The sequence below is a fragment of the Uloborus diversus genome, chromosome 2 (genome assembly GCF_026930045.1).
Source record: "Uloborus diversus isolate 005 chromosome 2, Udiv.v.3.1, whole genome shotgun sequence".
In the NCBI taxonomy this organism is placed as follows: Eukaryota; Metazoa; Arthropoda; class Arachnida; order Araneae; family Uloboridae; genus Uloborus; species Uloborus diversus.
This window is the reverse complement of record NC_072732.1, coordinates 171,453,447-171,467,777: the sequence shown is the minus strand read 5'-3', so window position 1 is coordinate 171,467,777 and position 14,331 is coordinate 171,453,447. Positions and strand designations below refer to the sequence as shown.

Here is a 14,331-nt window from a genome sequence, read left to right as displayed (position 1 = left end):
AAACTGGGTGCGGCGGCACCCTAGGGTGCCGCAAGAAGAGGCAAGGGGTGCCACGAAGTGTCCATGGTATCCATATGTATGTTAGGTGGATGTGCCAATAGAGGCCACGTAGACCAATATAACTATCCCCCCTATTTGTGATGTAGCATAACAAACATTCGCTATATCGTGTATTCATTGTATTTATAAAGCCAGACCAAGGGTGCCCCTAGGGGGTGCGGCAAATGGGGGCTCAAGTCCCCCCCCCTTTGAAATTAGAACTTCTTAACATTTTTGCAAAGGGAAAAGCATCAAAAGCAAAAACATTTCTTCTCCAGCAAATAATGAATAAGTCAATAAAAATGTCAAATTTTAATAACTCTAATTCGTACTGAAATCTGTTCTGTCCTGCTAAGCCATGGGGAGAATATCTGAGCCCCCCCTCCCTTAAAATTTTGCGTATGGGCGCCCTTGAGCCTGACTGATGATTAAGCCTATTCAATTAGCAGTTTTTGATTATCAGCCAACAATGTAACCAAAGTTATTACAGAAAAGTTTATGTAGTTGACGAATTCAACGAGAAAAAAGTCTTGGTGTACCTTCATTTTTTCCTATGATTTTTGATAACCTATAGTAGTAGATAGTAGTCCAACAAGGCAATCTGATGCACATGCAAAAGCTGGTGACAATTCAGTTACAATTGAACGTGATATTTGGTTATGAACATTAGGACGGCCTTATTTACCTTATATAATAGAAATGGACTAGGGTGCCGTGAGAAAATTCTATTTCATCAAAAGGGGCGGTGAGTCGAAAAAGTTTGAGAACCCCTAGCCTAATCAATTATTTAAGTAGTTTAATGACCATAGAACAAGTGAAAGATAGAAATTTATACTTACGATCAAGCCAAGAATCTTTAGAAATGACTTTCTCATTTGAAAGGTATGAAATGCAGTTTTCGCTTTTTTGACCATCTGTTTTCATTCTTTCTCGGATGGGTTCTGAAATCAAATTACTTAGTATTTTTCTTAAAACACAGGGTGAGCACAAATGATGAAACTGATTATAAAAAAACTAAATTTTTGAACAATAAGTGATACATGAATTTAAAGAGAAAGAAACCAAGGTTTTTCTTTTCAATGAAGTTCAATTAAACAATAGTGCAATGTGTGAGCAAACTGTGAAAAATGTTCATTTCAAATGCTCATTGTTGGAGCGTGGGTTGGCAAGCGAAGCGAGCAGGGGGGAGCCTCCTAATTTTTATTAAATTAGTGAAGAGTCAGGAGGAGTGGGACAGCAGGGAGAAAGGAACAGCTGCATTTACATACCAGACATTTTCCCTGGCTTGTCCCTTGCTGCCATTCTTTGAATTATTATTCGTTTTATTATTATTTTTAAAATTATTGATATGTAATGCATATATGCAGGACTGTCTACGGGGAAGGAGGGTTCATTGCGCAGACTGCGCATTGCATTTTTAGGTATGTTCACTTTCTTAGGGGGGGGGGGGCTCCATAGCATTTGAGAGGGTTCCCATAGTCCTTGGGGTTGGGGGATGGGCTTCCTTGGTTTTTGTACTATAATAATAGCCATGTACAGAAGCAATGATTATGGAGTTATTATTGCTCTACCACGAATTAAAATCTTGACAAAAAAAAAAAAAAAAAAAAACTCATAAAATGATGCCTAAAAAAATCAGTTGTAATTATATTTTCCGGAATGGGACTATTTGGAGCGGCCGTTTTGGCGCGACCGTTTCAGCGCGACCCATTTCAATACGACCTGTTCAAAAACCGAAATACAAATATGCCAAACATCGCTTCAAAATTCAAGATAACTTTTCCTTTTTAAGTTTTGTAAAAAGTTTTATGAAGTAATATTTTTAAAGCTGTAATTTGTTTCGTTTTTTATTATTAGTTGATAAAATATAAGTTTAAAAACATCTTCATATTTTTTCGAAGCAGATAAATTATTAGACAACATTGACATTTTTCTATGAATTTTAAATATAAAACTCATTAAATTGAAATTGAATTTTTTTCGTTCCTGATCATTAATTTGTGCACTTGCTTAAATATCTTTTCTGAAAAAAAATTAAAAACTGTCAAATTTTTTTATATTTGTCATTGGAAAAAGTTAACGTGTTGAGAAAATCACTTTAACCCTGCTCTCTATAAAGTTTTAAGTTGTGTAGCGTGCTTTGAACACAGGATAGACAAGAAAATAAAACTTATAAGACTACAAGATACAAATAATATTTACTATGTTAAGATTATTATTATATGTTGCTTTTAAGTTTCATAAAGACTAATATTTAAGGAATAAAAAATTTTTTAATTTTTTTTTTAAATTAAAATAAAATATTTTGTGGTTTTTTTAGTTCCTGTAACTGTTCTATAGAACTAAACTGTCGACTAATTATTCGGTAACAAAAAAAGGAATAAAAAAATAATAATAATAAAACTTTTAAAAAAATGCAATAAATTTATAAATTGATTACAGAAAAATACTAGTATTTTGAACTAATTTTCAAAAATAAGTGATTTTTTAGTCAATAAAAAAAATCAAACATTGCTTTAAATTTACCTTGATGTCCATACATGGGTTCGCAATAGTTAAGTCGAGCTTTTCGGTTAGTTTGAAAAGTGTTTTCATGCGAAGAAGTCTTATGAAATTACTTCCAATAGCTAATACAACAAAAAAGAAATCACTACAGAAACACAAAACGGCTCAGCATTAATAATAATAAAAAAAAAAAGTAAAATCTGTGAGCTACTTCCCCCAATTAATTCTAATTTGAATTCCGAAACTTTGAATTCAAATTATGTTTTTCGCAATCACGAGTTGCGACAAGACCCTACTGATTAGAGTTATTGTTTCTAGAAACGGCTCCTCCTGGGTGGTTAAATGTGTATAGTTGTGTGTGTAGGCTTACGTGTGTGCACGTAGGTGTGTGTATGTGTGTAAAGGCATGCGCACGTAGGGGAGTGTATATGACCATGCGTGTGTAGGATATGGACGCCACCGCCCAGCAAAAGTGGATTCCGGTGGACAGTGCTCAGGACCAGCCGCGCCGCCGCCGGTGGACGTGGTGCTGCAGCCCTGGTCCAAGCTGAAAAAGGAACCGTAACGTCAAGGACAGTCAAATGAAAGCAATAAGCAATCGTGATTGCTCAAAAAAAAAAAAAAAAAAAAAAAAAATTGACAAAGAGGTAGGACTGGTACTGGCATTATTTGCTAATTTTGCAAGATATCTTCCTTTATGTTATCGCAGTAAAACATACGTGGATCACATATGTCCCCTCTCCCCTCCCCCACTGTAATTTTAAAAATTAATTTTAACTAGCTTCTAAAGCGCCAAATTTACATACTTCCCCCAGAAATATTTTTCCTCCTTTGAACTAAAATTTCTAAAATTCACAAAGTTCAGAATTCAAAAATCTGGCGCCAAGACGGCCAGCGCCGAAACGGTCAGCGCCAAAACGGTCGCGCCGAATCGTAATAAGCCCATATTTTCTACAAATTTTAACCTGAAGAAATTTAATGATCAAGTTTTTTTTTCGGTTTTGTGGCAATCCTTGAGCATTATGCACGAAAGTGTCTCAAATGATATCGTCTGCGTCAAAGTAGACGTTTTTCTCGAAGCATATTGTTGCACCTGACAGGTGATCGAAGAATATTTAGATCATTAATATTCATCTAGCTATTTCACGATAACCACATCTCGTATCACGGGAAGAGATTTGATTTTAATGTCGTACATAGAAACGTATCCGCTTGTATAATTATGAGTAGAGTTCGATTCTTCATCTGAACTAGATTATAGATTGTTATTGATATGAGCCGTCAGACGCGTAAGGGGCCATTCATTAATTGCGTAAGGGTCCCGAGGGGGAGGGGGTGTTACAAAAATCTCTACATACCCTTACTTTGAGTGGAGGGAGGGGTCAAGCCCATTCTTACGTAATATTTTCCAAGCCGATATTTTATATTAGAAATCACGGAATCAAGTGGTTTGGAAGAGATCATATTTCATTTGCTTCTGGAAGATAGAAAACGTATTAGGATGAGCTGTGTTTTACTTGTTGTACAAAGAAAAAATAGTGTAAAATATAATTAAGAAATAGTGCAATTCATGGCATGTTTTATTTTTAATTAGTATCGCATCATATAATATATTTGAAAAATAAAAATCTTTGATTTACGTCAAAGTGGGAGTTTTAGTGTAACTGATCCTTATAAAACAACATTTTATTATTTTGAAAAACGAAATGGAATCTTACGTAAGAATAGAGGGGAGGGGTTTGAAAAATCTTCTCTACCCTTACATGGGGGGAGGGGGAGTCAAAAATTGCCAAAATCATCCTTACGTAATTAATGAATGGCTCCTAATGACACAGTAAGAAAACGTTCATATAATTCTTTTTTTTTTCTTCAAACAGTTTGACATTGACGGATAGACTTTCAGATTTGTTACTAAGATCGGCTGCAACTATTCTTAGTTGTTATTTTTCTGCTAATTGCTAAGACACTTTGATTCTGTTCTCATGGAAGCTGTTGCTGGTGACCAGGGGTGGGGAATCTTTAGGACTCCGACCAGTCAAGGATCTATCCAATCAGCGTTAATTTTAATATTCGATACATAATTCATGATCTTCAAAAAACAAATTCGTAACTGTAATATGAAATGGAAGTTGTTACCGCCAGATGAATTAAAAAAATAGTTTTGTGCAAAGGCATTTCTAATTTTAACATAATAAATTGAACCCGGGTTTTGAAAACAAAAAACAAAACAAAACAAAAAAAAACATACAAGTGCCCACAGCCAGTTCTGTATAGTTGGAAAAAAGTATTCGGTGGGACTCACTTCGTTGTTTTTAGATACTCACTCACTAAAAGAAAAGGTGGTTTAAAATCAATTCACACCACAATTGTATTATCTATACTAAACGAAATATTTTAGGGGACAGCATCCCCCCCCCTCAACTACAGTATTTCAAATAGCAAGGAATGCCCTTGAAGCAGAAAAAAAGCTTTGAAAATACAAAAAACCTTATAATTGAACAGAACTTTAGATAATTTTTTCTCTTAAATTTGCACAAATTTTATTTAAATATGTATGTAAGAAAAGTTGTGATGCAACTTTTATTACAGCGTAATATACTCGAATAACAAAGGTGAAATTTTCAGATTTTTTTTTTTTTTTTTTTATGAAACAATCTAGCCTCAAAAATATTTCAAACTGTAAAAGAAAAACTGAGTAAATTAAATTAGGAAAAAAAGAAGAAAATTAAAATTTTTGCCAATGTGCAGCTCTATTAGAAACAACAACAACACACTTAAATCGATTATTTCAGAAAGGACGGAAGGGGCTGTCGATAAATGATGTCACACTTTTTCTTTCAATATTTACAACCCCCCGTCACACACTTTACCTTACCTCTACTCCCCCTTGTCACATGTCACGCTAATTTTCATAAATATATTCTTGTGAAAAATGCGTGGTGTCACACTTCATATTACGCCCCCTCTCCACCATGTTATAATTTTCCGGCGCCCCTCCTCAAAGCGCGACATCATTTGTGGACAGTCCCTAAGTACTATGCATTTCCATTGAACTTACGACCTTTCTACAGGATGACAAGAAATAACATGGACACACATGATTCATTATAATTTTAATGCTAATGAAAATATTACGACCAAACTTCAAAATAAATAAGAATACATTATTTCGTCTAATATATTTACAAATTTTCAAACTGGCTACCTTTAGTCTCAATACAGAGCTTTAGCCGTGTCACAAAATTTTCGGTTATAGGCCGTAATTCAGTAACTGATATTTTATCCCATTTCTTTCATAAGGATTTCTATAGGGAAGCCAAAGTATTATGAGGTTTAGCCCTCCCTCTGCATATTAATTTTGAAGTTTGGTCGAAATATTTTCATTAGCGTTAAAATTATAATGTAGGGGAAAATGCTGTACACACACGGACGGTTATACCTACGGACGTTGGTCGGGAAATTCCGGGTATCGTCGAGAGAGATCCTAGGAGTTCAGCGTGTGTGTCACAGCTCTCTCCAGTAACACAGGAATTTCAACCATCAAACGCCATCAAACGAACATTTAAAATTCTATCACATTTTTTTTTGGTTTTAGTAGGATCTAAGTAAAAATTAAAAAAAAAAAAACATGAGCAATTTCTTTTTTTTTTTTGTCCGTCGTGGATTGTATTATTCATTTTTGTTGTAGGTATCATGATTCCCTATATTTTGAAGGTTTTGTTTCTGGTTTTTAATGTTGTAAAACTGTGGTTTTGTCGATAACGCTGCCGTCGCTGCCTTGCAAAACCAAAATGGCATACCTTCATACCCATGGACACACAACCATGTGTACCCACGGACAGCAATTTTTAGTCTCCTTGGTCACACATGAGTCTTCTTACAATGTAAGTACCTCAAAATAGTGCCTTGTCATCAACGTCCGAAATTTGCATTCAACAATGATGATGAATTTGAAGTAGGGCTTGAAGCTATAGTGTTGAAGTAACCCCACCTGTTGTAGGATCTACAGGCCGTCAATCCCACCTGTTTTCATTTGAAGTCAACTTTTCTAGATTTTTGTTTGTTTAATCGAAACTGAGTTTTTTGTGGTGGGTTAATTTTGATTTAAGGTTTCAATTTGCATGTAAATTGAAGTTATGTAGATACATAGAGAGTCATACTATCATGAATCTAGTTATTTTTTTGTTTAAAAACATTAATTATTCATAACATCATTAATCCTCTTAAGACTAATAACTTTTTTAAAGAGTTCACTGATGTTAAAGATTAAGGAAAATTAAAAAAAGGGAAAAAAACTTCGATTATTTTTCAAAGTTTAATTTCTGATGATATTTTATTTAATGTTATTTTCAATGGATGTTTGCAAAGTATTTCGATATAAAATGGCTTATGAAAATGCATTGAGTATAATTGTGTTCCTCAGACCTATTTATATATTATTTTTTTATACGTCCATGGGCACTAAAGCACCTGTCCGCGGGGTGAACGGGTTGTTGTACAGACGGAAAAAAAGATGGTTTTTAAGAAATCTTTTTTGAGGTTGAAAGCTTTGAGATTTTTTCCTGACAAAAATTGCCAAATTAGTTGATAAGTTGTAGATTCTGCCAGAATTTTTTTCCGATCGATTATCTATTCCCAGAGACCAGCAAAAATTGAAAAGTAAATTTTGTCCGTGTGCACAGCAGCTTCTCCTATCATGTATGTCCAAGTTATTTCTTGTCACTCTATAAAATAATTGAGTCACTTGTGTTGCAATTAATTGACCTCCCTCCATGTTATTGTCTTTGAATTGATGTACTCTAAACCAAGAAACTAAAATATCTCTTTAAGCCTCTGTTGTAAAATATCATCAGAAAAGTATTTTGCAAATTTTAAGGCGTTAGTGTGACAAGAGTGTACAGAAACTTCTCTTTTGTAACAAAATTCTATTCAGCTCAAACTAATCTTCTCTCTCATAGAGAAAATAATAACACAAATGGAAATCCAATCTTCCTAAAACATGTTGAAGGTGGACATTCCGACAGATAAAGTAATGATTGGTTAGAAGGAAAAAGAATTCGTGTAATTATATCTTTACAAATTCCATGTCCTTCTAGTTCTTGAAATATGAAAGACCGAAATATAGAAAATGCTTGCTTTGGTACAACAAAGAAACGAGCTAATTTAACCTTATGAATATTTTATACCATGTGGATTTGATTATGTACTTACAATAATTTTTACTTTCTTCTATATCTAATATATAGAAGAAAGTATTGGATTCGTGCAAATTTTCGAATTTCGAATTTTGACGGATTCGAACGTTTTGAGGTGTGCTGAGTTCATTTCGACTATTTTTGGAAAATGTCTGTCTGTCTCTGTGTGTGTGTGTATGTATGTATGTGTGTATGTATGTATGTGTGTGTGTATGTATGTGTGTCACGTCTGTGTATGACCAGTTTTTTGTGGCCGCTCTACAGCAAAAACTACCGCATGAAATCAAACGAAATTTGGTACACATATGTGCCCCTATGTGAACTTGTGCCCATTAGTTTTTGGCGCGAATTCCTCCAAGGGGGGTGGAGCAATGGGACGTTTTTTGAGTTACGCGTGCTTGCTATTCCTCAGGAAGTAACTGGCGGAATCAAACAAAATTTGGTCCATATGTTGCCATTAACAGGAGCAGGTGCTGATTCAATTTTGGTGTGAATAACTCAAAGGGGGGTTGAGCTATAGAACGTTTTTTGTCGTCAATTGTGACTGCTTTATCTCAAGAAATAACGAACGGAATCAAACAAAAATTTTTTGACAAGTAGCCCTTAGTGGGTATAAGAGCTGATTTTATTTTGGTGTCAACAGCTAAAAAGGGGGTAGCGCAATCGCCCGTTCTTTTTTTCCATTGTGAGTGCCCTATCTCAAGAAGTAATGCTACGTTCTGGTTGAAATTTGGAATATATGTGAATCCATACGTAAACAGGCTTTGGTTCAATTTTGACTCCAATCGTTCCAAGAGGTGTTGATTTTTACTTTCTTCTATATCTAATATATAGAAGAAAGTATTGGATTCGTGCAAATTTTCGAATTTCGAATTTTGACGGATTCGAACGTTTTGAGGTGTGCTAAGTCCATTTTGACCATTTTTGGAAAATGTCTGTCTGTCTGTATGTGTGTGTGTATGTGTGTGTGTGTGTGTGTATGTGTGTCACGTCTGTGTGTGACCAGTTTTTTGTGGCCGCTCTACAACAAAAACTACCGCATGAAATCGAACGAAATTTAGTACACATATGTGCCCCTATGTGAACTTGTGCCCATTAGTTTTTGGCGCGAATTCCTCCAAGGGGGGTGGAGCAATGGGACGTTTTTCGAGTTACGCGTGCTTGCTATTCCTCAGGAAGTAACTGGCGGAATCAAACAAAATTTGGTCCATATGTTGGTATTAACAGGAACAGGCGCTGATTCAATTTTGGTGTCAATAACTCAAACGGGGGTTGAGCTATAGAACGTTTTTTGTCGTCAATTGTGACTGCTGTATCTCAAGAAATAATGAACGGAATGAAAGAAAAATTTATCGGCAAGTAGCCCTTAGTGGGTATAAGAACTGATTTTATTCTTGTGTCAACAGCTAAAAAGGGGGTAGCGCAATCACCCGTTCTTTTTTTCCATTTTGAGTGCCCTATCTCAAGAAGTAATGCTACGTTCTGGTTGAAATTTGGAATATATGTGAATCCATATGTAAACAGGCTTTGGTTCAATTTTGACGCCGATCGCTCCAAGAGGTGTTGATTTTTTTTTTTTTTTTTTTTTTTTTTTGCGAATAAAAATATTTTTATTAATGCAACAATAAGAAAGATAAATCGTAATAGATTGTCGTCTGCGTATTTCTCGTGATTTTAATTGTATGGAAATGATCGGAAATATTATTTCAATGATTTAAAATTTTTAACTGTTGCCATCTTATGTTTGTTAACAAATAAAATATTTGTAATTAATTCAAGCAAGGCTTTTAAAATAACTTTCAATTTTCGCTCTTTGCTTTGCTTTTGCAATAATTCAGACATTGGGATAGTCGTCAAGTTTTTGCATGTGTAATTTTGTTTTTGTTGGGAATATTGCTTCCTCGTCAAGCATGGGGAGGGATCAGAAAAAAAAGAAAAATATAGAAGAAAGTTTCGTGATGGCCACAACATACTAGTTTTTTTTTTTTTTTTGCGAATAAAAATAGTTTTATTAATGCAACAATAAGAGAGATAAATCGTAATTCGCAACTCCAACGAACTATAGGGAGCACTGCAGTCACTGTTTAATGGCGGAATTGAAAACTAAAACAAACGCATGTGGTAGCGAAGAAAATGCTAAAAGTGTTGTGATTTTTGTTCGTATGTATGATTTTTTCGCTTTATTCGTTTGAAAAGATTTTTCAAAGTCTTGTGGATATTCTGACCCATATAGAAAGAGATTAGAAACCAAAAAGTATTACGAAAGTAAACAATTAATGTAGAACACACAGTAAGTTGTTCTGAAGCAGCCATTTTCACGATGTTGAATTCGGAATTCATAAATTTTTGGTTCGCTTCGAACGGCATTTTCATTTTGTACCGTTTTTTCTATACATTAGTACATATTAAGTTCAGTTTCGTGACATTTCCAGCATTTGTTGACATTTTTGTCACATAGTGCACATACGTGGCAGACTGTCAAGAGTAACGTTTAACACTAGATAATTTATTTCTATGACTATATGATTGGATATCCAAAGAAATCATGCATTTAATTCATTCGTCATGGAAATAATTTACCTGATATGCGAAATCTTGTCAAGATACATTATTCTTTCACATAATTTTAAAACCATAACACTATAAACAGATTTTTGGCGAACTTTTATTTTTTATTGTTCAAATTCTTAACGTTCTTTCTGGATTTTTCAATCTGTTCTGCGATAAATATTTTCAAGAAAATTTATTTGCATACTGTCTATTTCAGTAGGATACTGTAGTAACAAATTTTATTTAAATCATTTATGTGGAATTAGGTTAAAGAAAAGTGTCCAGTCAATGTTGTTAAGTTCGTTTTTTTTTCATCGAATTGAAAAACTGATATTTATTCAAATTCACTCAGAACAAAATAAATAAAATGTGTACTCACAGTTTATATATGGTGGTAGTTTTCTTTTCAGTTGATTGACCATTATTTCTTTTTACTTATCGAATTTTGTAATCTTACTATCATTTTATTCCACTCATGATAAAAATTAAAAATGGTTTAACTAAAAACGCGAAAACTCGCCAAGGCTACTTTGCTTGCACAATACTAAAACTACTATAACCCTAAACAAATTTGGCGAAACCTTTCAGCTGAGAATAAAAGGAATAAAGTAAATTCTTTCTCGGTTATTCATTTTGTTCTACGATAATATATTCAAGAAAATATTTTGCATACTGTCCATTCCAACTAAATGATGCTGTAAAATATGGTAAGTTTAATTAATTTAAGATTAAAAAAAACTCATATTCTTACAAATTCATACAAAACAATAAAAATTTTTACCTGGTATAACGTTATCCAATTTTGTTAATCCAGAGTTTTCTTGTTTACGCTTCCACCATTTAATACTTTTTTGAAAGAAATAAGAAAAACTAACATTATTTTGAGAAGCTCGAGAATACTACTAAGGGACGAATTAATTTCTGTAGCTGAAAGCAAACTAAGACACATCGATTGCGTTAATAAATACTCAGAACAAACTGCCTGTGTTTACGTCAACAGACACACGTGATGCGCAACGTGGCAATGTTTTAGGTGCAGACGCAGTTTTATAAATCACCGCAAGGTAGCGTATTCGAGCGCTGGAGTTCCGAATAGATTGTCGTCTGCGTATTTCTCGTGATTTTAATTGTATGGAAATGATCGGAAATATTATCTCAATGATTTAAAATTTTTAACTGTTGCCATCTTATGTTTGTTAATAAATAAAATATTTGTAATTAATTCAAGTAAGGCTTTTAAAGTAACTTTCAATTTACGCTCTTTGTTTTGTTTTTACAATAATTCAGACATTGGGATGGTCGTCAAGTTTTTGCATGTGTAATTTTGTTTCTGTTAGGAATGTTGCTTCCTCGTCAAGCATGGGGAGGGATCAGAAAAAGGAAAAATATAGAAGAAAGTTTCGTGATGGCCACAACATACTAGTTATATATGAGTTATATTCATCATGTAGTTGGTCGATTAAAGTTTTTCGAACTCTTTTTTCGTAAAAGCTTCAAAAGATACACGAAACAGAAGGCATCGGCTGAAAATAGTCAAAAATAGTTGAATAATTCTATGAATATAGAAAAATAAAAGCAATGAAAGAAGAGTCATGAGATGGTTTAATTTGTGTCTCAGGCCTGTCTGTCTGTCGGTTCGTCGATCTGTTAGCTGACTTCTTTATCCTCTTTAAAAACTTTTGAAGCGTTTGTGGAAAAAGAAGACCAGTAAAATTGTCAACAATCCTTTACAAGATCCCCCGTCGAATTTCTGCTCCCACATGTTTTTAAACAAACTAGTATTTGTATGTATAATTATCATTAGAAAGAATTATTTTGTCGGGTTGTCTATCAAAATAAGGCTGGAAGGAGGGGGTACTTGCGCCGCCCATATTTACGAGGCGTATTTTTAAAGTAAATTCCGTTTTGATATAAAAAAAGAACGAGTACAGATAGAGCAAAGAAATTTATTGCACAAAAATCTACCATCCTTACGCTATTTTTTGATATTTCTCCCGTGATTTTCCAAACATTTGTCATAGCGTGGTACAGGTTTTTGTATACCTATTCATAGAAAATTGCCGCCTGTGTAGTCAGCCATGGGATAACATGTTCTCTGAGCTCATTATTGCTGTTGTGCCACAGACCACCTTGGAAAGACTTTAGATGCCGAAACAAATGAAAGATGCTGCGGGCGAAGTGAGGGCACACCAGAAGATGTTCAAAAACGCCCCAGCCAAAGCCCTGTAAAAGTCCTCATGGTTGACTAAACGGGCGGTAACTTTGTACGAATAGGTATACAAAAACCTGTACCACGCTATGACAAATGCTTGGAAAATCACAGGAGCAATGTCGAAAAATAGCGTAAGGGTGGTAGATTTTTGTGCACTAAATTACTTAGCTCTATCTGTACTCGTTCCTTTTTTATGTAAAAACGGAACTTACTTTAAAAACACGCCTCGTATTAGCCATCCAGATGGCTAGTAAGTACATGATTTCTTGATTACAACACTCAAAAATTGCAGTTAATCTTAATATCTTTACATTTAGGTAAATTCTAAAGCAGCCAATAAAATCTAAACTAAAAATTTGAGGGAAGAAATAAGCAGTATACAACTTTGTACGAAGAGCTTTTACTATACCACCTGTATTTCTTCTTCTCTTCATTTTAAATTTAGAAAAAAAAAATACTCTTAGAAGACCATAGGTACTACTTTTAAACATAATTTTTGAAGTCGGCGCAAAAAAAAAGATAAAATCATTCGTAACCATGATTCAATTACAAATATCGTGTGTTGCCACTTATGGTGCAGCGCCCAGGAGCCCTTAATTAGGAGGACAATGCTCAGTCTCACACATAGCAAGAGTGTCGGCTCGTTCTGTTCCACATTATCACCTACTCTAGCCTGCCCGACACTCTAATTTGTCTCAAATTGAGCAATCTGGGATCACTTGGGATGGTAAATTCGACGGTCTGCGAGTTTGATGAAATTTGAGGCGTGTTCACAGTAACTATGAAACGATTTGACGCAAGACATCATGCGTCAAATATATATAATGCGATACTTTTATGCATCAATGGTCAATGCTCGCCTGTATTGCCTAGTGCATTCACACTACAGGTGACCCAATACAGTGCTAAAATCTCCATTTATTAGGGATTTTTCCTTTAATAAATGGTCATTTTGTTTTTTCTTTGTTGTCACTTTCTTACGTATGTAAAATTTTGCTTCATTCTGTCAACTCTTTCTTGGTGCTTCGGTTTTTTCGTTATAGAGTATATTTTTTTACTTTTCAGAGCAATCTCCAGTTGCATTTTTGAAGTCGGTTCTACTTTTTTTTTTCAAAATTGTTTTTTTTTTTTTTTGAGCAATCACGATTGCTTATTGTTCTCACTTGACTGTTTTGATGTGCTATCATTTTATTTTCCCGCCAGCGCCCTCTGCAGCACCACCGTCGATCGTCGGCCACCTCACGATGCTGCTCCTCTAGCGAAAACCGTCTCCAGGTTGCGTCACTTACTTATCTACACTTACATCTACACACACACACATACACCTACACGCACAAAGACATGCACACACGAAAACATACAGACACACAAACACATACACGCATCTACACATACACACAACTACCCACACATACATATACCCGCCACACAAACACACACCCACAGCTACCCCCCCCCCCCACACACACACATGCCTACACACATATACACACTCGTGATTGCGAAAAACATAATATGAATTCAAGATGTCAAAGTTCAAATTAATTTTTCTTTTTTTTTTCACTTTAACCTAAAACGAAAAGTTATGAGGTGAAAGTCAAATTGCTCCTTCAGAAAAAAAAGTGAATCTGAGCTTGGCTATTCGAAACCAAATACCGTGAGGTATAATGGTGGAAAAATAAGAGCATATCCCTGGAAAAGCGGTGGAGAAAAAAGAAGTCGGTCGGGAGCTCGAAGAGGAGAAGACAAAACAATTCGTCGCCATTTTTAATGGGAGGGTAATTTGAGCCTGCAATTTGTTGGTAGGAAAGGCGTGTCCCTCTACTCTGC

At 34.7% G+C, this 14,331-nt stretch overlaps 1 protein-coding gene across 1 annotated transcript in view; it reads right to left on the bottom strand.

Moving 5' to 3' along the window:
• The window catches only part of LOC129217482 (uncharacterized), a 76,026-nt gene that overhangs the window by 22,089 nt on the left and 39,606 nt on the right, over window positions 1-14,331 (bottom strand). The window contains exon 2 of the mRNA XM_054851789.1: window positions 879-980. Coding sequence (XP_054707764.1) covers window positions 879-980 — 102 coding nt within the window. The remainder of the gene's footprint in view (window positions 1-878; window positions 981-14,331) is intronic.